We start from the raw sequence: 23,029 nt of genomic DNA on the forward strand, positions 1-23,029 counted from the left end.
GGGATATGAGTCTGATCTAATTGAAAGCTAGTGAGTTAAATTTGATTGAGAGAGAGAGTCCATACCTAGAAATAAAAAAATAATGTCACAATTTAAGGTCTTCTTCTGAGTAGTTTTCTACATTCTGAAGACTATTAATGAGTTCTGTGTATCATGTACTCTCTCCTGCTCTTTTCAGGTACTCAGAACTCCTTCACTAGATTCCTACTCTGCTGCCTCAAGTGCTGTTTCTGGTGTTTGGAAAAATTCTTAAAATTTATAAACAGAAATGCCTACATCATGGTATGTGCCACGTCTGCATTTTTTTTCCCCTATCTAGGACATTTAAATATCCTAGACACTACTAGTTCATCAAAAGCTAGCAGTACTTGAATCTGCTGATAATGGGATTTACGGGAGTTTTTAGTATGTGCGTGTGGTTCTACTATGAAAAAGTAAGATTTTTTTTTTCTTTCTGATTTCAACCTCTTTTTTTTCCTGTCTTTGTCCATCACCCTCACCCCCAAAATAAGTGGGAAGGGATGGAATAACTGCTTAACTGCCGCTGTAATTCAATAATTGATATCCTGATTTCAACAGGAATATTAGCTTATTTTGTATTGCATGTTAATGACATTTCTGTTTGGAGGCAATATTTGAATAAGGAGGTCAGAAGGCATGTGATGATTGTATTTCCACCTGGAAGTTAAAAGCACAAATTCTACTAGCAGAAGCAGTGATATTTCTCCCAAATAAGCCTTCTTAGCTTCCAGACAGGAGAAGTTTGAAATCTTCACGTAAATTAACATACACAGATTTCAGCCTAGGATGTTCTGGCTGGAAGCAGTTTTGGTGATTGAGTGGTACAGTCACAGCCTTCTTGTCGCAAAGGAGGTGGCTGTAGTGGGTCCATTACAACCTGTGTTGATGCAATTGATGTTTCAAATTTTTGCCATCTTGAAGAGGAAGCGTTTTCGACAATCTTCTTTACAGTTCATAAACTGTCTGAGCTGAGAGCTGTTCTAGTATATCTTACCTGGTGGACACTATTCCAGGAAGAAGTGGTTTTGTTCCTGAATAACTTTAGTTGCTTTATTTTATGCAGATTTCTTCTTCAGGGAAAGCAGCATCAGGTCCAAGGAGATAACTACAGGGGTCAGCTCACTTCAGCTCTACAAGTGCCTGTTCTTTTCCACTGACTATAAATCTAGTTTAGGTAACTAATAAAGGGAGAAGAAGCCCTCGACAAGTACCTTTTTTGCTCTGCTTGGCAAACTAAGTACTTAGTCTACTACCTGTGAGATCACAAGGGGTGTCATGCTCATCGCCAGGTGATTTGAAGGGGAAAAATGGATAGTATTCTGTCTGAGCCTGATGGGAAACATTGAGAAGTAGCAGGTGACTGAGGAAAGTGTTTTGTGTTCATCTGAGTTTCACAGCCACATATTACAGAGAACTATGCAGATAGATCCTGGCATATGAGAAGTTATCCTCATTATTTAAATTACTTAACAGCCACTATTATTTTACAGATTGCCATATATGGTAAAAACTTCTGCACCTCAGCAAAGGAAGCATTCTTTTTGCTCATGCGGAATGTGGTGAGGTAAGGGACTATCTCCCAGTCCTTGGAAATGTCAGGAGTTCCTACTATTGCACTCTGTAGGCAGACTTCTTTCCTCTCCCATATCTTCTCCAAATGCTGAGTGCTGCTTCTATCCTCAAACATGGCCCTCACTTCTTACACTCAGTGTGTAACAGCAGGCTGGCCAGTATAGTAACCTATGCAGAGTTGTTGCAATCTCATGGTTTTGTTGTTATTAGTCCTTTAAATTCCTAAGTACCCAGTACAGTGTAATAATGCCTCTAAGAAACAAGTGGAGCCCCTGAGAGGAGATCTGCAGATACATGGGAATGGGGTGCTCGTCATATGTTCGTTTTTTGAGCTTTGGTCCACATGGTTTGAGAAAGGGAAAGCAGAAAAACCTAAGTCTTCAGATTCATTCAGAAATCTTATGAGGTGTCAGAGAGTGGAAGTAAAGAAGACAGAATACTTTCCTTTCAAAAAGATTGTCTTTAACATAGCCAGATATACTCTGATGCTTGGAAATTTCCTGGCTCTTTTCTCCACTACCGAGCATGTTGCCAAACTCCCTGTTCTCATCATACTTTCCTTCATTGCTCCTGGCTCCTGCTTTGCTATTGTAAGATCAAAATGTAATGGGAGAATAACTTAGGAGCAGGCCATATTGATGCAATAGAACACAATCTAATTACCAAGCAAGAGACTCAGTAAAACTGGTTAGGTGGTTTAAAAGCATTAAGTGAAGGACTGGAGGAGGAAGGAAATGGAGGTGAAGGCTGAAAGAGGAATGTGGAAATGATGCTTAAGAAAGACGAGGAAAGGACTGGAGTTGGGAGATAGAATATCTTCACTGTGTTACCCTGAACTAATATCAGGACAGTGATGTCCATACTGAGTAATGCCTGTGCAATAGAAAAGAGAAGCTGCCATCATTTCCTCACAGAATATCACCTCTCTGCCCTTTATGATTTTGCTCTTAATCAGTAAGAGCAATAGTTAAAAGCTAGACATATAATTCTGTTGTTTCAAATAAAGATGTTTTTATCTTGTGTATTTTGCCAAGTCTGAATTCTGACAGGTTAATGATGATTTGTCTCTTTAGTAGTTCTTAACATTTATTTTTCACAGTAGTCAGTACTGTATATTACCATATCCATAATGCTAATATGGCCCTCAGTGCTGTCAAGAGGTTGATGATACAAAGTTCATTTTTCATCTCATTATTTATCTGCAGTTTCTGATAAGACAGGCTGGCAGAACATTGAGCAAAAACTCCCTACTGTGCTTCAATGAGAGCTGTAGATTTATTGTCAGCTTTTCTGTCTACCTTCTTTCATCTGTGATTATCTTCCCACTTGTGAGGTTTCCTGCCTTCCGTGTTGTACCATGATATCTTAAAATAGATAGATTTGGCATATTATGAGGTCATGAAAGATGGCCAAATAGGACCAAGTGAAAAGGAGGCCTACCAGCAATCTACATAAATATGGCTTTTTGTTTTGATGTGTACTTCTCCTATTCTGTCCTGGCTTATCTGTGCCCCTAGAAGGCTGAAATAAAAATATTTTGAAGTTTTGGGTTGGTTGATTTTTTTTTTTAAGCAACTTGAGGAATAAATAGTCCTCATGTCAGTCCTGTAGCAGCACTGCTACATTAAGGCCTTGCCCAACAAAGGCTCAGTTATTTTTTGCCTCCTGAGATTATGCTGTAGCAACACCCATCTCAGCACTGCCTGTCTGTGGTGCTGTGTTGTCAGCCTGTAAAACCAGCAGAAGACAGCTTCTGGTCATGTTTTGCAATTATCCATACTTTTAAGGAGAAAGAATATGAATGTCTGGTTTGTGATGATTTTGTCTCATTTTTCCTTTGCTAAACAGGGTTGCAGTTCTGGACAAAGTTACAGACTTCCTTCTATTTCTGGGGAAAATCCTTGTCGCTGGTGGTGTAGGTAAGCTGGTTGTTTGTTTTCTAAATTGTACACTCTATTTTCTGGTGCCCACAAGCACGCCTGCCATATTCATATGTGCTTAGTTAGCAGCTGGAGGTTCTCATTGGTCTGACTATTTGGAAATCTGTTTCTGTGTTTCTAGGATTTGCTAGATTGATCTAAAACTTTTTTTTTCCCCTTTCTGCCCCCTACCCAGCACTTGGTTTGCCTTGACAATGTATTTTCCATAATTGCTTTTACAGCTTTTGAATGTATGGCTGGTGCAAGGACTTCTGCAGCTACAGCGTCATAGTTGAATCAAACCAAATTCACGTCCAATAAGTCAGCCACAGTCAGTTCTCCTTTTGTAAGAACTGAACAAAATTGTAAATGAGATTCACCTGGTGACAGACAGTTGCCTACAAATGTGGTGGTACAGGTTTGCAGGCATGGACCTGAAGTTTTGCTGTGTTTGAGCCCCTTATATCTATAAGCTACAGTAAAGGAAATAGGTTATTTCTAGCATCCTTACAGGGTTTTCTTTGTTACCCGTAGATATCGAGTAGATTATTCAGAAGAGTAGTTATCAAGTAGGCTATTCATGGTTTTCTGTGACAGAAAAGTGGTTTCTATCTTTTAAATGAAGGACTTCCAGAAATTCAGGTTGGCGGTGTTCTTTGTGGTTTTTTCAAATTGTCACAGCAGTTTCAAAAACCTATTTTACAAATAGCCATATTTTACATTCTGTATGTCTTCAAAGTTAACTAATTAATTATATTTTAATCAAAAGTAAAACTAGTACCAAGAGCTGATATGAAGTATTTTGTCATCACTGTAGAATTACAGTATTTATTAATTTTGCTGTTAAATTCAGTAGAAAGGTGAAACCAAACAACTCATTAAAGTCTTTCTGGATCCATTAATATCTTTATGGTAATCGATTAATTTACATATGTGTTCTGTTAGATAATTATTATTGAAGAATGTATTGTTTACAAACTTTTATTAAAACTAGCCTTGGATCTGTTGTCTGTCTTATCCATTCTTTAGATCCTGGGAAATCAGAGCTAGCATGGGAATAACTAATTGCCTGTGTTTCTTGCAGGTGTTCTTGCATTCTTTTTCTTCACACAGAGAATACCAGTCTTTGCACAGGAAGTGCCAATGCTAAATTACTACTGGGTACCATTGTTGGTAAGGCAACCATTTAATTTCCTGAATGCTTGGGCTAGTTTGAGGTGCTCAGACTACTCAGGGCATGGTCTGGTAACAGCTTCTTTGGTCAGTGTCTCAGCGGCATGATATCCACTCAAGTGAGGACTGAGCTGCTGCACTCAAGTCCTTGGGATCCTTCAGGCAGAAGTGGCACTGCAGTGACTCTGAATCTTCAGAAAAATTAGGTTTCACATCTCCTCAGACTTCCCAGACAGCAAGACCCTGATGACAGTATGGCTTCTAACGGAAGGGACTTGGAATGCATCTCTCTCTCCTTTTGTAGGACCCCCCTTACACTTCAGAACATCTCTAAGCTGAGTGGTTCTTGAAAGAGTTCAGAATATTCTTGGCATATATTCTCCTCAGAGATTGAAATAGTTGCAGTTTGGAGCTATTTCCAGCTGGAAAACTGGAAGCTACTACATGTTAGGATGCAGTGTCTTGAACCTGTGATCCCTGTCCACAGCAGTAGTAACCTTTGGTAGAAATACAGAGCTGACATTAAATTTTTCTAAATTTGCATAGCAGACTAGGCTTCTGACTTGTTTTAATACTTCCACAGTGATGCTGAAAGAAATTTGGGGGTTTATTGTGGTTTGTTTTTTGCAGACGGTCATCATTGGCTCCTACCTAGTTGCACACGGGTTCTTCAGCGTCTATGCAATGTGCGTCGACACGCTCTTCCTCTGCTTTTGTAAGTACTACATTTTCTTTCAGTAATTCCTGCAAGTCATGGAAAGAGGAGTAAAAAATCACCTTATCCATCCTTCCAGACACAGAAGTCTGGTGACATACTAGCAAACTGTATGAAAAATTAGCAGCTTCTTCTTTTCGTATTGGCTCTGTGATATGGTTTTCCATGCTTCAAATTTAATTACTTTAAGAAGTGTAAGGTAGCTTTATGGTTTATGGAAATATCTGGCTTTTGTTTTTCAGATGTTCCTTAAATTTCATTAAGTTTGCTTCTGGGTGCTTTGTGAAGAGCCCTGTACAGTATTTGCTTAAGTGTCTTGACAGTAACAAATATATTCTTTGGTATATAGGTGGTACTTTGTTTTCAGTTTAATAACTGAACACAGTATTATGCTGAATTACCTCAAAGATTCTGTGAAATACCACTTGAAGCTAACTGTCCCTTGGACTCCCAATGGCAAACGATCATAGGCCCTGTCAAAGGGACTACTGTTCAGGCTGTCCAGTGAGAATGCTAAAATCGCAAAAGAAATCTGTTGTTCTTGAATTAGGATATGATTATAAGAAGCAGATATCCTTAGCATGTAGTACCTTCCATGTGTTGTATTTTTCTATAATGAAAGCCATTCTGGTAGGTCCAAGTATGTTGCCATGTGGCAGGACACAAGTAGAAGTTGGTTACATGGCAGTCATTGTTCTTGCAATTTGCAAATTCTTTGATAATACTGAGGGAAATAGTCACAGGCTTCATCTTTCAGAAATACGCACCATGGATTACTGAAGTGGGGTAAACGTGGTAATACTGATTCTTTAAACACTCACTTTAACCTCACTTCCATAGAAACTAAGGTTAGCAGGGATTCTGAAAAACAGGGTTGCCAAAGAATAACATGAACAAAATCAGTTAGAAAACTCAAAATTGGTATTTAGTTGAGAGCTGCATCCTATTTATCTCATTTTATGGACTTTGGTTCTAAGCAAACATGATCACAGGCAGACATAGCATGAATAACACTCAACTCCTACTTTTCTGTGGGGAAAAAAGTAATGTCTGCCTTGTTGTTTTAAATTCATGTTCTGTTCTGCTTCCCATGCTCCCATTAAGTAATGAACAATAGATCAGATAGAATATTATTAATTCACGGCAACAGGTTCTCAAATGAACTTTATCCTAGGCAGTGAAAAATGGTCCAGTTTTAGAAAGTGCTTAACTCTATGGCTGTTTTTGTGACACATTTTCTAGCAAGAGATTTCCAAAATTCCAGGGTTCAGTGAAGGAATGAGAGTTTCTGAAAATTTCTACCTATACTGACAAACTAAAGATCTGGGGAATATAAGGGATATATTGCTATCATTAAAAAATGGCAAGATGTTTGTGTCTCTGCATCATGTAAAACCTCTTGTGGTCTAAGAAAATGGAAATTTCATAATGTCCTTCATCAAATTAATAATAAAGCTAAATTACCTTGATTGTGTTTCTTTTAATGTTGGGTCTATTGCTCTCTCCTTTTTTCAATTCTGTTTGTGTCTGTGTGTGTGTGGTGGTACTGCTGTTTCCTTTTTTGACTGGTTTTGCTGTGTAAATTCAGGTGAAGACCTGGAAAGAAATGATGGATCTACAGCAAAACCCTACTTCATGTCAGCTAGCCTCCACCGAATTCTAGGGAAGAAGAAACTAAGCCCTAAGAAGGCATCAGGATAATGAACACTAAACCTCAACATCAAAAAGTGTCACTTTTAAGCAAAACCTGTATAAAGTAGGCAAAAGTAAAAACTGTAAATGATGCTTCTGGTTAATGGGTGATTCTTTTTTCCTTTTGCTTATATAAAGAAAAAGAGCAACATTGGTAACATTTAACCAGTTTAAATGCTTAAACTAACAGCTGTGAAAACAAGGCCACATTTTAGTTTATAGAGTGCCTATGAAAAGGAAAATGTAAATTTGAAACTTTTATAAATGTATAATGATGTTTTAATAACTTTTGTAATACAAGTTGCTGCCTTAGATGACAGCAGTTTTGATAATGTTTCTTATAAGTGTATATTTGTAAAAGAAATTCAGGCAATTTTTTGAAAGCACTAACGTATAACCTAATTAGCCATAAAAAAAGATAGTTTGAGACTCCAGTTAATGAGGAGATGGTACTAAATTTGTAAATATGGTGCTATGATTGTATTTTTTTGTACAAGCTGGTTCGCAGCTATTTAAACTGTGATTATACATGCATTAATGATTCCCTACACTGAAAAATGTAGTGATATTTTAATCACATCCACAACTGCATCTTTTAAGACATGATGGTACCCTGCAGATCCCAAAGAAGGTAGTCAGAAAATACTTAAGTTGATACTGCTTAAAGTGAAGTTTTCTGGGAGTTGTGCTTAAAAGATTATATAACTTGGAGAAGGTCCCACTGCGGCTGAAGTGATTTGTGGTTTACACAAATGAGGTTTCATCTGGTACAAGATGGTGAATGTATAATTTTTAGCTGATGTCTTAAGAGAGATGCACATGTGTTAATATCCCCCTATCCCTGACAAGTCTCTGATTGCATTCTGTGTTACAAGCAAGTTGAGCTTCACTGAAAGGAAAACTAAATGCAGTCCTTTTTTTGCATTGAATGAAAGTCTTTGCTCTGTGTGTGTGCACAAGGAGTTCCATTGCCTCTGCCTAGCTTAGAAGGGCTCCTGCCAAGCCATTGGAATGACTGTGCAGGTGCAGAGGGCTGCATATCCTCAACCTCTCCATGCTCCCAGTGGCTCACACAGTAAGGTACTAGGACACTCAGCTCAAATCTTCTCATGGTACAGGATGAATTACTCAACCACTGAGAGATGCGCTGAAAGATTTAGTTTGCTTTTTAATTGTTAAATTTGCCCAGCCATTAGTACAACGTCATTAATACACCTGTTGGTAGAAAGCACATTAACATTCGGTGTGGTTTATGACCTTCCCAGTAGTGGAACTGTCACTGCCATTAAGTAACAGCTCTGCTGATGGAAAAAATCTTAACACTGGAGAGTTTATCAAGTCTGTTGCTGCCAAGACAGAGCTAAAAAGATTTTAATTTATTAGTCTCCTGGGGGAGCCAAGGACCCAGCCATACTGTGGCCTGCCCCTGGTGTTCATGGATGCCAGTGCACTGAAGAAGTTATTCCAGCATTTTCCAGGAGTGGCATGTGCCATACATTTGCCAGTTCTGTGACAGGAGTTGAGCACCTGGAAATACTTTTCTAACCCTAGTTGTCCATTGGTGTCACAAAAAGAAGTGCAAATTCTTTTCCAGATGATTTGAAGGCAAGTTTCTGGGGAAAGTTTACTGACCATCTACATCCCAGTGGGATTTTGCTCTCTAACTTACAGTTCTGGTTTGTGATGTCTGTGATCACTGCAAAGGCAGTAATACTGTCCTTCATGCCGTGGGTCTGGGCTCATGTTGATGCACAAGCAGCCACCATCCACACCCTTGCAGTCGTCTGCATGGTAAGATCTTGAAATTCAGTGACCTGAGGTGCAGGTAGGAGTATCCTTGTAAGCTTTCTCTTTGGTCCAATTTATGCTGGAGCCCTTTTCCCTGGAGCAAAAATGAGGGGTTCAGTTTAGGACTCCAGTAGTGTAAAATAAAGGCATATGGTTTCAAATGTCGCTACTGATTATAGACACCTTTAGATTTTGGTAACCCCTCCTGAGATACCCTAGAGGAAACGTGACTTTTAGAAAGGACTGAGAATCCCACCTTTGGGAAGAAAAGGACTTCTGAGAGATTAAGTTTTTCGTCATCATCATCATCATCATCATCATCATCATCATTCCTTTCTCATTATGTGCATGGAATGGATTACACAAACCTCACCATGATTCTAATATTTTTTGAGAGTTAAGTCATTAACTTTTGGGGGTATGTGTAACCATTCTGTGATTAAAGAAGATTGTAACCATTCTGTTGATCTTGTTACAATCCATGTTCTAAAGCTTTTTTTTTTTTTTTAAATACTACTGATTAATTTTCAGCTAAAGAAACTGCATTACATAATCTATATTTCTACTGGACTTGAGTGTCTTACTGGGAGCTCAATTGAAAAAACATATTTCTGAATATAGCTTGCTTTTTTTATCATATGAATGTAACCACAGAGTTTACTAGGAATAAAACATAATAATAGAAATAGTATACAGTCATTTGATTAGAAAACTTTTGTAACAAACCTATGCATTTACTAAAGGTATTTCTAAAAGTGAAAGTTTTAAATTGTATTATTATTTATATATGGTAAAAATTATATATATGTATAAATTTGCTCCTCTCACTATTTTGTGAAAGTATTTAGCATGTAACTGATCATAATTTCTGAGAAGAAAATTTAAAAGCCATTTTCTTACTATGTAATTATGAGAACTGTGAAAATACAAAGCAATACCATGTAGATTTTGTAATCAATAAATTCAGTAGGTAGTAACTATTTAATATTAAAATTGGCTTTTTAGAAATAAATTGCTAATAATTAGTCAAAATTTATGCAAATATTTACTTGGGAAAGGTTCGCTTAAGATGTTTCAAGACTATCTTATTATAATGGTTCCTAATTAATCCTGTGGGCCAGAGCGTGCAGATGCGCACCACAGAGGAGGTACTAATACTGATATTTTTGGATTTGGACTTTTACTTTGTTGCTTGCTTTAGTATGAGCTTGCTTTGCTGAGCCCGCCAGGGCCGGTGACACAGTGCCCACAGTGGCACCAGTTGTGCTGGGTCTGTGCTGTGGTGCCGGGCGTGCAGGGCGTGGGTGACCCCGGAACCGCGGGCTCCTGAGCTGCCCGGGGCACGCCAGGGTCGGGGCGTGACTCGGGTCATGCCAGGCACCTTCTCGCCGGGAGGAGCTGTGGAAAAGCAGGTGGAGCTGAAGAAAGACCCTTTCACATGAGTAGAAAAAAACCCAAAAACAAGCAGAATGTAGAAACCAAGACAGTAGAAACACTTGCTATCACATCCATGTGTTCACATTTGTTTAGTTTGGTTTGGATTCATTGTATCTCCCTAAAGCATATTACTGAATGGCTTTCATTTACATGTTTTATACCAAAGTTTTAATGTCAAGCCTTCAAATTTTGTAAAAATAAAACAAAACAAAAAAAACCCCCACAAACCAACAAAAAAACACTACATACACACACACACACAACCATCAAAACAAAGCAAACAAAAAAAACCCATGGAATCAAAACACAGAAACAAGAAGATAGGATCATTCCTTCTGATGAGGATTTTTTTTTCTAAACAGTATTCAGCAGATGATTCTTGGGTGATCCAAGGATGCTGAATATTCTTTTAAACATTAGTATTTTATGAAATATTTTACTATTGCATGTTCTGCTGTAGAACAGGAAAAATATTTTGGTGGATGCAATGTCAGGCTGATTCTTCAATTGTCAGTAAGTGTTCTTCCACAAGTGGGCTGTCAGAGAAGTGGTTATGAAGAATAAGCTGACTTGTTTTTGAGTAACCCAGAATGTCTCCCTTTGACCAGTTGCTCAGCCTGGACAGCTGTATCCTTGCAGACAAAGTGCCTTACTGGCTGTTACTTTACCTGGCATACATTTTGAAATTCATTTATATTGTGTAGACTATAAAACAGAAAAGGCTAGAGAGGAAAACCAACACTTCATTTCAAATTGACTAACAAAAAATCAACTGAAGTAAGGATATTAGATGTGTTTGCACTGTGTGATGCAGCACACTGTTGCTGTTGAGAGATTATGAAAATTGCTGGTGTTGTCCAGGAGAAAATGTGACAATAGTGTTGCAAATAAATTAAAACAATGCAAGACTGTTCCATTTTTATACAGTAGATTTTTAAATTAGCTTTAATTTGTGGTATAGTGGACTTCTGAGTAGGGCCTGTTCTGCTTTCTGTTTACAATGATCATGTGTGTTGTACCTGTGTAACTGTGGGTAGAACTGGGCTCTTGCTACTTACAACAGAAGGAATAAAGCTAAAAATTACATATATATTACTGTAAAGCATTTATTTGTGTGTTTATAAGCATAAGGTTCCTTCTCCATTTCAAGACTGATAATTTCCTATTCTGGAACCATTTTATAAATAGTTCTACATTTTTAAACTTTTGATACAGGCAATGATTTTTGGGGTAATTTGTAATTTGTACTGCACTGTAAACAATTAGAAAATGAGTGTTTCTTCATGTTCAAATAACACTAGTGCTGTTAGTATTAAAATTGTCTGTTACTCTATGCTACAAAATGTCCACATGCATTTGTCCCAAATAATGAGTTTTAAAGTCATAAAAATGGCTGTTTGAGGTTTGAGAAATGAAAGGTAGGTTTCATTAATATGATTCTTAAGATTGTATTGTTTTGTCAAAACCGAATTAACACGACATGATGTTTTGAGCTCTAAATCCTATTGCTTCTGCTATGCAGAAATAGAATCCTATTGTTTAAGTATCTTTGATAACGGAAGTGCTTAATTCTTGTTGTTACTTCACCGTTTTACAGTTCTTGGGGATTGTTCTAATAAAGATTTCGATACAAGCCGGAGTGCGTCTGCGCCGCGCCGGGCTGTCCGCGGGGCTGGGCGGGCCGGGGGCGCGCTCGGTGCCGGGGGCGCGGGCTGCGAGGCGCTCCTGGCGCTGAGGGCAGGCGGGAATTCGGGTTTGTGTATAAAGGATGGAGGATTGTTTGTTACTTTTTTTCATTTAAATTTAATTTTTTTAAACAATGTAATAATAAACCGTACTGGGTTTTGTCTGAGTCTGAATTGAGATCTATGAAGCAAGGTGTCTGGCTGAAATGATACCATAGAACTCAGTAGAAAACTTCTTTGGAGTTTAGGAGGCTCACAGTCGTATTTTCCCCTGTCTTTGTGAGAAGTGAAGGAACCTTTACTGTATGCCATGAGTTGGCTGCGCATCAGGGGCAGGTGACCTGTGGCAGATGACTCCAAATCTGGCCAGGGCCTTGTTGCATATGTTTTTCTGGAGGAAAGGAAAGGAAAAAGGCCACCACCAAACCCCGTGCAAAAGCTTTTCAGGGATGGGGATGGATTTCAGCAGGCATAGCAGTGGAGCACTTATTTGGAGTGGGGAAAAAGGAAGAATTTGGACTCAAGGTTAAGGTATGCCTTGTAAGTCATTCCACATGTGGGGAACCTTGTCTGAAGTTGCTTCTGGCATTCAGCATTCCCTGCAATGAGACCTTGAATTAGCAAAGCAAGTTTTTGAGTTAGCAAAGAAAGCTGGTATGGCTGTGTGTTTGGGATTCAGTGGCCAAATAGTGAATACATGCAGACATAGACTCTGTGTACACATAGTTGCAGCATATATCATTTAAGGGAAAATGTGTGTATGAGGCTTACACTATATGATGCTATTTTTTAGCAAGGGTTAAATGCTATCAGCGTTGGTGGGGAGACTGGTTGGTTTGCACTGTCCAGTCACTGGCCATGAGTAGCAGTACTTGTTCAGCCCTTGTGCTCTGTGCCACGAGGGGTGGTAGGCAGCTGCTGGAAAAGAAAACTTGTGACGAAGTTGTGGGTTTGATCCCTGGATGGGCTCTTCTCCTACGAGTTGGATTTGATGATCTTTGAAGATCCTTTCCAACTCAGAATATTCTGTAATTCTATGAAAGCAAATGCTTATGGAGAGGAGAATGACACATCCTGGGAGGTTTAGATGTGGGCCAGTTCAGTCCAAACTAGACAGTGAAAGGTGAACAAGCAAAAGTGATCTTTAGAGGAATATTGGTGTTCCCTGAGCCCAGGTTAGCAGCTAGGCTGACTGAGGCCGTGCCACGTGGGCAGACGTACGTTACAGTTGCTTGGAAGAGATAAAAGACACTACTGTTCTATGGTAAATCTCCATGAAAGCGTATTTACTTTTGTTTCCCGTTTATTTGTTCCCTTTTATTTTTAACATTTAATCCGATGCAAATTTGCCAAACAAAACCTGCATGCATTTTGTTCTGTAAAGCATTGCTGTAAAGCTCAATATTTTTTCATGCCAGAAAATAACGATAGCAGTTAAGCATTTTGGAGGTTAAAGAGTATTGAGTTCAGGTCATCATGATAGCTTTTCAGAGTCTAACATAGTGTCCCCAGACACTGGAAGGTGATTCTGGATCACAGAGGACCTTTACTATGTCTCTCATATGTATGTTGTTACTTTGATTAAAATCTGGAATTTCTATTTTTTGAACGAACATCAGTGTCTCCTGTTAACACATGCAGCCTGTTGGAACTGGCTGCAGCTATTAGTTATGTTGTCCTCCTTCAGAAAATGCCAGCTTTACTAACAAAATTGCTTTCTTGCCTCTTAAAATTTGTTTTCAGGCTGATGGGGGTTTTTTATCTCACATGGTTTTCTTGCTATTCACATTACATTTAAATCTAATGTTGGCTGCATGCCATAGAAACTTTAATCCACATCCAGATTAATTCAAAGCCTACCTGGAGCTTTTATTCATGCACCAGCAGTCTGCTCTCCAGTCTTTTCCAGGGATCCTTCTTTTGCACAGTTTGTTCTTTTTGGTTAGCCAAGAGGAATGTCATATGGTGCAAGTCTCCCTGGCAGCCCCAGAACGTGGACCAGTGACCCATGTCACCACCTGATGGAACGCAGCATGGCTACTCATTTTCAGTCAGTAGGCTTGTTTTGGGAAGCACCTGTGTCCTGAGTTCCTTGCTCATGGAGGTGCCCTCTCCAGCACTGGTGCCAGTGCTCAGGGAGAGGGGAAACGAGGCTGCCTCGCTCTGCTCTGACACCACGAGTTGTCATTGTGCTGCAGTTACTCTGGGCCACAGTAACGGTGCAGCAGTGGTGTGCTCTGACTGAAATTTCTGCTAAAGAAGGAAATGGTAACGTACCTCACCTGTTACAGTCAAACAGACCCTGGTCATAAATACAGCATGAAAATATTTCTGGGCTTGTCTCAGCCAGCATCTGACATGTGCCATCTTTGTGGTTTGACTTTGCAGATGACTGTTGCTTTTGGTGCATTTTCTGCAATATCCTGGCATGTTCCTTCACAAATCCACACATCTGCAGATGGCTTCAAGAAGGAAAGGATTGTTTTATATGGAGCTTCGTAACTTGGTTTCTGGTTGCCATCATTTTCAACACATCTGACCAACTCAATTTCCTGTCTTGAATCAACTTTCATTAAGTCCCAGGTTCTCATTTCTGTTGGTTTGGCTGGGCTCTCTGGGCAATCTGTTTTAATTTTAGGGTCTGAAAGAGGCTAAGTTTGGAAAAGACTCAGTCCTCCCAGGAGAAGGGTCTGTACTTATTTTGCTCCAAATGATAATGTCATAAGGGTTTTATAGTTTTTATTTTACTTTTTGTTTGTTTGTTTTAGTTTACAAAGTTCCATTTTCTTACAGAAATACTGGCAATTTGAACAGTTATCACACTGGTATGTTTAAACTCACAAGTGGGCTGCTTTTTTGAGAACACTAACAATGGTCCAAAATAGACAACAAATCAAAGTATAACAGTCAGCTGTAGTGGTTCTGGGTCACCAGAGCTTAAAAAAAATTGTTGTTAAACCCTTTGTGAATTTTATATTAGTGGCTCTTTGCTCTTGTATTGTAGTGGCAACTCTTTCTGAACTGATGTTGTTATAAACCTGCACTGGCATATTTAAATGTATCAGTGGAGCATGTCTGAGCATCCCAGCCCACCCAGTCACCTGTACAAATTCCTGCAGAGACACTGAAGATCAAAGTGCATGTTAAAAGGTAACATTTTTATGCATTTAACTATGCATAATATAAATGTACACTTCTTTGATCTTAAAACCAGATTTTGGCTAAACGCCTGTATCTATATTACAGGAATGCTAGTATTTCTGCTGATTGTTTTGTTGATTGCTAGTGATTCCTGTGTTCAGCATATTGCAACTTACATAGTATTTAAATTATATTTTTATGATTAATTTACTTGAATAACCTGCTAACCTATATTAAACAAAACTCAAACTCTTCCCTGTATGATTTTTTTTAATGGAGTATCTATCTTAAACATGCAATGGCCTAGTTTTAAAATAAGAAAATGTGTAATTTTTTATGTACTAGTATACTGTTACTTGTCCTAAGTTTCCTCTATTTTGGTAATAACCTTTGGTTTTGGGAGACTTGGAGCAGGAGACATCTTTCTCCCATGAGATTAACTTGGGAAATAATATTGGTGCAATTTGTGATAGCAGCTGTTACATCATTCAGAAAGGGGATTGGTTTCAGTTGCAGTATGGCAGAGTTTTAAAAAACTCTGTCAGCCCAACACCAGCTGCTGGCAGCTCTGGCACTGGCAAAGGAAGACTCAAAGCCCACATTCTCTGCTGCAGTCTCCTATTTTCAATGCAGTCTGCATTTTCCCAGCCCCACCCACAAATATCTCACATGGCTTTTAATAAACAAATATCTGCTCATGCACTCAACAGTAGGAAAAAAATCAATGCTCCTTCTTCCCATTTTCATAGGGAAATAGGAAAATTGCTCCCCCATGTACTTTAATCCTGTTCTGACTTTGGACCTGAACAGAAAGAGGTGTTTCATAAATAAGCTTAAACTTGCTTTTGTTTCAGGCAACCTGAAGCTACTCAGTTCTTCAAATAAGACTGAATAATTACTTTTCCTTAAAGGGGCTCAGTGCAAGTGCCCAAGTTGCATTTCAAATTACCAATTTATGTTAACATCATTTAGCATTTAACTGGTAAAACTTCAGCATATCAGACAAATTAACAAAAAGTAGTTTGTCTACTGCTACACACATACTTTGGTAGCATGCAGATATCTGGAGCTAGCTTAGGTACTGAAAATGGCATCTGGAATTCATAATTCTACCCGGGGCATTTAACTTAGAAGTTATGTATGCTCAAATAAAATGTGAGGTCAGTCAAGTACCACTACAGCCCCAATCTTGGGTGTTTTGTGGGAAAAAAAAGTTTAAAAAAAAAGCAGGATAATAAAAGCCTTAAACCACTGGAGATTGTTTTGGCTACTCAGATTAGCTCAGACATCTATGAGCAGCACTTAAAACAGTGCCAGCATGTAACTTACAGAACTTTATTAATTCAGAGCTTGCCATCAAAGTTCTGCTCACAAAAGTCATCAACGGAGAGCATTACCTTTTCCAAATTGAAATGGTTTGACCAGCACCATTAAGGAATTTCACAGAGTAGACACTAATGCATAGTTGGGAGAGAAAAAAAGGGATATGGACACATACACCCTTCCAAAGTATGGTTTCCTTCTGATGCAAATAAAGTTTAAGTGAGCAAGGGGGATCTAACAGTCTTAAGTCATTGAAGGAAACTAGTCTTTAAAGACAAAAACCTGTTGAATTTGTGGTAACCTTTGTGCATCAAATTAATATATCAAAACATGCTCTACTAGTAAGTCTTAGCACCCTAACAGCTCTAAACACAGTGGACTGTAGTGCATTTGACTGACTTCCAGTCACTGTTCATGTGCAGTTTGGTATTGGTCAGTTAAAATGCCAAACTAGATTTTACTTTTAAAAAGCAGACTGTTCAAGTATTGCCTCTCATTTATTTCCCTGCTTAACAAAATCACAAGACAAAAGCATGGAAGAAAACAAAAGCTGAAGTAAGAAAGATTCAAAATGTTAAAGCAAATGTGACTTCAGGTTCTCCACTTGCTAAGTCACAGTTTAAAATCTGTCCTACACGTCACCAGTTTCCCTTCCCTCCCCTGGTGTGCATCCTCAGAAGCAGCACTGCTTTGCACGTACCCACTTGTATAGCAAGTGTTTCAAGATACTGAAACTTCATATTTGGAGTGTTTCAAGACCCATATAAGTCCATTAAATGATTTTTACTATCAATGAAAATAGATATGAGCCCTCCTGAAGGACTTCAGTGTAATGTTCCTCAGTATACCAGGGACCTTCACTAAAAATTGAAGATTCAATATTCAATTTAAGCACTTGACAAATGATCACAGTTCAGCCATAGACACAGCAACATTTTTGCTTGGCATGCTGCAGCAGAAACTTTATTCAGTTCTTTTTGAAAATATTTGCAACCAAAATTTTTGTAAACTCACAGAAATAAGTTTTAACATATAGGCTGTATACAACTCAAATACAGGTAATACTTTTAGCAATAACTTACAAATACAAACCTAATGATAAGCAACAATTTCACAAAGAATTGTAAACATTTTGCACAATTGTCAGTCCTTTCTTTTAGGCAAAGTGCTCTTTTGATGACAAATAAATTAACACACACATAACTAGAGCAAACTACTTCCAGACAATACAAAAAGGTGTTTAATAAGGCTTGTAAACAATGTAATAGTTACTTATGCAGAATCCATAAAAGTGTCTTGCAGGCTAAATAGGTGTACATACCTGGGCGAAAATTTTCTTGAAAATGCTCTGGGTGTTAAATAAAAAGTTAACATTAATAGCTTTCCAATGATATTTTCAATACACTATGATTTAAGGTTACATCTTCAATAGTTTAGATCCCTGATGAAAAGGAATTAGGTGTGACTTAGTGGCAGTTGTGTCATTGAATGGGGTAGCAACGGCTGAAGTCCAAGAGCTGTAGGTGAATGAGCTACAAAAACAGAAATATTTACCAGTCAATTTCATTGAAAGCAGCAAAAGATCAAAAGTCAGTAGATCCACTGGGTAATGACAGTTCACTGTGCCAACCCTGCAGTAGGTTGTGTTTTTCCTAACCCAGCATCTGCACTCCTCCACCCACAGGCTACCCTTAACACCACTGCTCAGGAGGAAAACAAGCTCATGCCACAAATGTGGCTCAGCCTGCTTCTCCCAAACCCTCACAGTCCCTCCTAATCACAAATTGGAGCCAAGGCTGTTGACTTGCTGGGTCATAAGACAAACAAAGACTGAAGCACTTTTGACCACCAGGCTCTCCCCCTCCCTCCCATTGTGTGTTAATGAGAGGAAAGCTGAAGCTTTCAGAGAATTTGCTGGATTGAGCATGCTCACAACCCATGGGACAAAAGCCAGGAAGCAGGTGGCAAACAGATTTCATTAAAATTAAGTATTATTAAAATATGTGACATATTTAAATAAGTATTTAATTTCTTATTCTTGTTTTAGTAGTCTAGAAGAAGCACAAATAGTGGTCTTCATACTCAGATCTTCAGCCATGCTGTTGCAGTGAAGGGCTACTGCTTTCTTAATGAGGTGTAGATAGCAAGTACAGTATTGATATATCCATTAAGTTTCTTTAATCAGAACTTGGTAAACTGGTCTCGCTGCAGTTGATCATATTTTTACGAGGAGAAAAACAGCAAAGCTGTTATACCTACCATCCATGTAGCTGTGCAGAGCAGTGAGCATAGTGCCATCCTGGGGTACATATGCAGAGTATGCCATTTCTTCTAACATGGGTGGAGACAACCTGGAGGGCTGAACTGCTGTGACAGGAGCAGTAGATGAGTGATTAGGACTGACATGTTTCTTATGGCGTGCTCTGCAATTCTGAAACCACACCTGGAAAAGAGGGAAACCAACATCACATTGATAGATCACATTCAATACTAGCAGAACAACAACCTTGGAGCTTATCTTAAGCTGAGTTTTCATAGTTAATTTGGCCTTTGATACAATGCTGACAGTGCAAATGGAGAAATACCCATTCTAAGCATACAAGCGTGGTCAAGTCAGGAATGTGTCTTCAGTGCCCAGCAGCACCAAGGACAGGCACCTCCCAGGGCCCCAGGTGTCCCCCCAGGCCAAGCAACATCACCTGCAGCCCCGCTCTGCTTGGACCACACCACCCAGCACGTCCCAGACACAGGCTTCTCCCTGCCTGGAGCTACTGACAGCAAAGCATCTTTCACATACAATACCCACTTGGCCTTTTCATGTGGAAAACAACACAAGATTCCTTTTTTTTTTTGTTTGTTTGTTTGTTTAAGGATTGAATGCAGCAGCCAGATACCTCATTTCTGTGGAAACACTGTCAATTTTCCAGGCTAGAATGAGCCAAGGCAGCTCAAAATTTATTTTTATTGATATTAACATATAAATATACAATTTGTATTATATTTTTAAAATCACATTTACACATAAAAATGCATCCATATATTTGCTGAGAGACATCTTCAAGCAAGGATTCCAAGTTTGTGTTTCAGTTTTGGTTGGCATGGGTATATATTTTAATTCTGCTCTCTAGAACAAATGACTAGACATTCACTTGCTCCTAATGTCATACCACAGATGCTTTCAAAAAGAGTGTAGGTCTTAAGAACAGGCTGCTACAGTCAAATATGTATTTGGAATAACTTAATGCCAATTTCTATACTGCTTAGTCTGAGAAGTTTCTATCTAGAAGACTTAATCCCTCCAGACAAAGTACAAGAGGAATACAGCAAGTTTTCCAAATGACAATGCTTGTTCTAGACCTATTCCTGACTAAGGATTTTGTCTGAAGTTAAAAGAGATTAGGATCTTTTTCCATGTTAGAATAACCTCAGAAAAAAATGTGGTTGAGCATTTCCAATGGATGAGTACCAGACTGGGAGTCAAGTAACTTCACACTGTTACCTGTATAACACGTCTGCTCAAGCCTGTTCTTTCTGCCAGTTTCTGAAGTGTTTGTGCATCTGGATTGTTGTCCTGAGCAAACTGTGCTTGCATAACCTGAAAAGGCAAGATATGAGGTTGTAGGAGCATTTGTGTAGAAAGCCACATTAGACAGTATTCTCAGACTGTGGTATTACTCCTTGCCTTTCTTCAGAAAAGTTTTTTTTGTGATCACTAGTCTCTAGAGAGTACCCAATACATTAAAAAAAAAAAAAAAAAACAAAAACTAAACAAAATGCCCCAAAGCTAAAGTACAAGTCCTTGCTCTGCTTGAGTGAGCTGTGACATTTAGTAGAAATTAGAGAAATCCATTCTGCTTGGCAGTAGTAAAAACTGGAAGAAATCCTCTGTAAGATTGCATTAAAAGAACTATAGGAGAAAATTCACTGCAAAGCAACTCAAATATGCTCAATAAACACCTATAGCAGCTGACCACAGCATAAAACAAGGCATGAGCCATGATCCACCTCTCTGAACTTGTCAATTACTATCTCATAGATATGCAAATGCATCCTACGTTGTATGGAGTAATTGATCTTTTCATCTCCATGGAGGATACAGGAATGCTCTGTGTTTCCTTTGCCTGTCACTAACCCAAGAAACAGAGGCTCCACTGTGGCTGACCTGACCTTTCTGATGGTTTGGTTACTCATCTTTTGACAGAAAATTGAAGTTAGCACTTGTCTTAAGGATACAAATTACACTTTTTTTTTTTTTTTTTTTTTTTTTTTTTTTTTTGAGAAAGCAAATGTCAGTTTGGCCTGCATCCTGAAGACTTTCACAAGCTTTAAGGATTTGCCCTGTTGATGAAAGTAGGGCTTCATGGATTTCTGCAGGATATCTTCAGCAATTTCAAATAATTATTTTGTTTTTTGGGTTTTTGACCCATCAAACTGTGCCTGGCCTCATCTTTGGAGATTCAGACTATTACTTGCCATATTCAGAAAAGTTTTACTTTTGTAATTTTTCATAGAATCACAGACTGGTTTGGGTTGGAAGGAACCTTAAAAGCTCACCTTGTTCCAACCCTGTGCCCTGGCAGGGACACCTCCCACTGTCCCAGGTGCTCCAGCCCCAGTGTCCAGCCTGGCCTTGGGCACTGCCAGGGATCCAGGGGCAGCCACAGCTGCTCTGGGCACCCTGTGCCAGGGCCTGCCACCCTGCCAGGGAACAATTCCTGCCCAATATCCCATCCATCCCTGCCCTCTGACAGTGGAAGTCATTCCCCCTTGTCCTGTCACTCCAGGCCCTTGTCCAAACTGCCTGTCCAGCTCTCTTGGAGCCCCCTTTTAGGTTCTGGAAGGTGCTAAAGAAGCATGGACATTCTTTTGTACTAGTGCTTTGAGAGGTAATTACATGCTGCCACTCAGAGCACTTATGCCAATGTTTCTCTTGTTGGAAGTAAAGTCTTACAGCAGCCTCCGGGATAGGTACAGAGGTGCAGCAAGCAGATAGAAAGTATCATTAAATAACAAGATGCCAAAACACCTCAAACACCTGCTATAGTATGTAACAATTACTTTAAAATGTTACAATCTACTTTAAATAGGAAAAGAAGGGAACGTGGGAGTTTCAATGGCAGCAGCTGGGAAGAAGTTCTGGACGCAGTTCCCATCCTAATGGCTGGTCTTATCTCCCTTTCAGCTTCTGCTGGGGACAAGAGTTCCATTTTGCTGAAGTTCAAGCTCAGTGTCCAGAGCCCTTGCCCTGCACACTTGGCTGGATTACTGCTTGCATCCTTGTTTTGTGTTAACACCACCTCCTGTCTCCAGTCATGATTATAACAGGAACCCAAGCTCCGAACAACTCCATGCCCTTTTTTATAGCACTACTTTAACACCTCACATGTTATTACACCTCAAGATGAGTTTCTCAACTGCTTTCACTATAAGAGGACGGGCCAACAAAACAACTCACGTTGTGACCAGAAACTCAAAGACCTGTTATAGGTAGCAAGTCATGGGTAGTTCTTTCTCACTACAGGTTAAAACCTCTAAATCTTGTCTCACCATCCCCTCTTTCATTGGAAGCTGGCCCTATCTTGGAGTTTTTCCCTAGAAAGCTGATTTAAGTGGTTATCTAGATTTTGAAACAGCTCTGGACTGTCTCAATAGGAGTTAACTCTTGTCAAGGCAACCAAAAGACAAGAAACCTGGAAAGCGGAGGAGATGCAGGCATGACAACAATTCCAACTTCCATCCTATTAATGTCTTGAAGTCACATACAGCATCCATCTTTAGTACAACTTTTCACATTACATAATCTAAAAAATATTTTGCTTTTATTATGCTTAGTGATGTAAATGGCTGATTAAATAGATGTCATCAAGCAATCAAATTAGAACCACCTTTTCTGTTTCCACTCTTCAGAATTACAACCTTTCCCCAGGGAAATAAAGAGCTTGAAGAGTACTATTTCATGTTAAACTTCCAGAAACATGCTGCGTCTTGATAGTTTATGAAATAGTTTAAAGCATTCAAGCGTTTCTTTCCCCCTGTATGCATAAAACTTTCTATTGGTTCAGCGCCCATGTCCTGCATTAACCTGTGCTACATGAGCTTTTAGCACGGTCTCTACCTGGAGCTGATCTGCTGTGAAGCTGGTCCGAGCTCTTTTTGCTGGTTTTGGATGATTAACGTCTTGTTCTGTTAGTAATGCTCCTTCCACACTAATCCCATTACCTGAAACATTCAAAAGAAAACAACACTGCCTTCTAAATATTTACATTGTTGTTGTGAGTCAGACTGTTTTCCAACAATAACCAACAGCAGTTAGTTGAATTCCAGCTTAAAAAAAAAAAACATAATCTATTCAAAATTCAATTGATCTAGCATCATAACACATTATGCCCTAAACAACTCCCTTGCAAGTGAGGGAAGAAATAAATCTAACGTGGTATTTTATCAACAGGATATGCTGTTACTTTCTTTTCCTTAGGATACAAAACAAGTTCTGCAGACTGAAAAAATTAAAACCAGTAACCAAACAAAAAAAAAAAAAAAAAAAAAACAAAAAACAAAAAAAA

General features: G+C 38.9%; 2 protein-coding genes across 2 annotated transcripts in view; one reads left to right on the forward strand and one right to left on the reverse strand.

The window, feature by feature from the left end:
- Positions 1 to 7,185, forward strand: part of SLC44A5 (solute carrier family 44 member 5) — a 64,995-nt gene extending 57,810 nt beyond the window's left edge. Inside the window, exons 17-22 of the mRNA XM_041469438.1 lie at positions 179 to 282; positions 1,512 to 1,585; positions 3,442 to 3,512; positions 4,597 to 4,685; positions 5,316 to 5,400; positions 6,989 to 7,185. Of these exons, the coding sequence (XP_041325372.1) occupies positions 179 to 282; positions 1,512 to 1,585; positions 3,442 to 3,512; positions 4,597 to 4,685; positions 5,316 to 5,400; positions 6,989 to 7,101 (536 nt within the window). The 3' untranslated portion in view covers positions 7,102 to 7,185. The remainder of the gene's footprint in view (positions 1 to 178; positions 283 to 1,511; positions 1,586 to 3,441; positions 3,513 to 4,596; positions 4,686 to 5,315; positions 5,401 to 6,988) is intronic.
- A 10,225-nt stretch (positions 7,186 to 17,410) lies between these two features.
- Positions 17,411 to 23,029, reverse strand: part of LHX8 (LIM homeobox 8) — an 11,002-nt gene continuing 5,383 nt past the window's right edge. The window contains exons 5-8 of the mRNA XM_041469432.1: positions 22,582 to 22,685; positions 19,966 to 20,061; positions 18,726 to 18,909; positions 17,411 to 17,998 (exon numbers count right to left, since the gene is read on the reverse strand). Coding sequence (XP_041325366.1) covers positions 17,922 to 17,998; positions 18,726 to 18,909; positions 19,966 to 20,061; positions 22,582 to 22,685 — 461 coding nt within the window. The 3' untranslated portion in view covers positions 17,411 to 17,921. The remainder of the gene's footprint in view (positions 17,999 to 18,725; positions 18,910 to 19,965; positions 20,062 to 22,581; positions 22,686 to 23,029) is intronic.

This window comes from Pyrgilauda ruficollis, unplaced genomic scaffold (assembly GCF_017590135.1).
Source record: "Pyrgilauda ruficollis isolate IOZ18807 unplaced genomic scaffold, ASM1759013v1 scaffold233, whole genome shotgun sequence".
NCBI classification, from domain to species: Eukaryota; Metazoa; Chordata; class Aves; order Passeriformes; family Passeridae; genus Pyrgilauda; species Pyrgilauda ruficollis.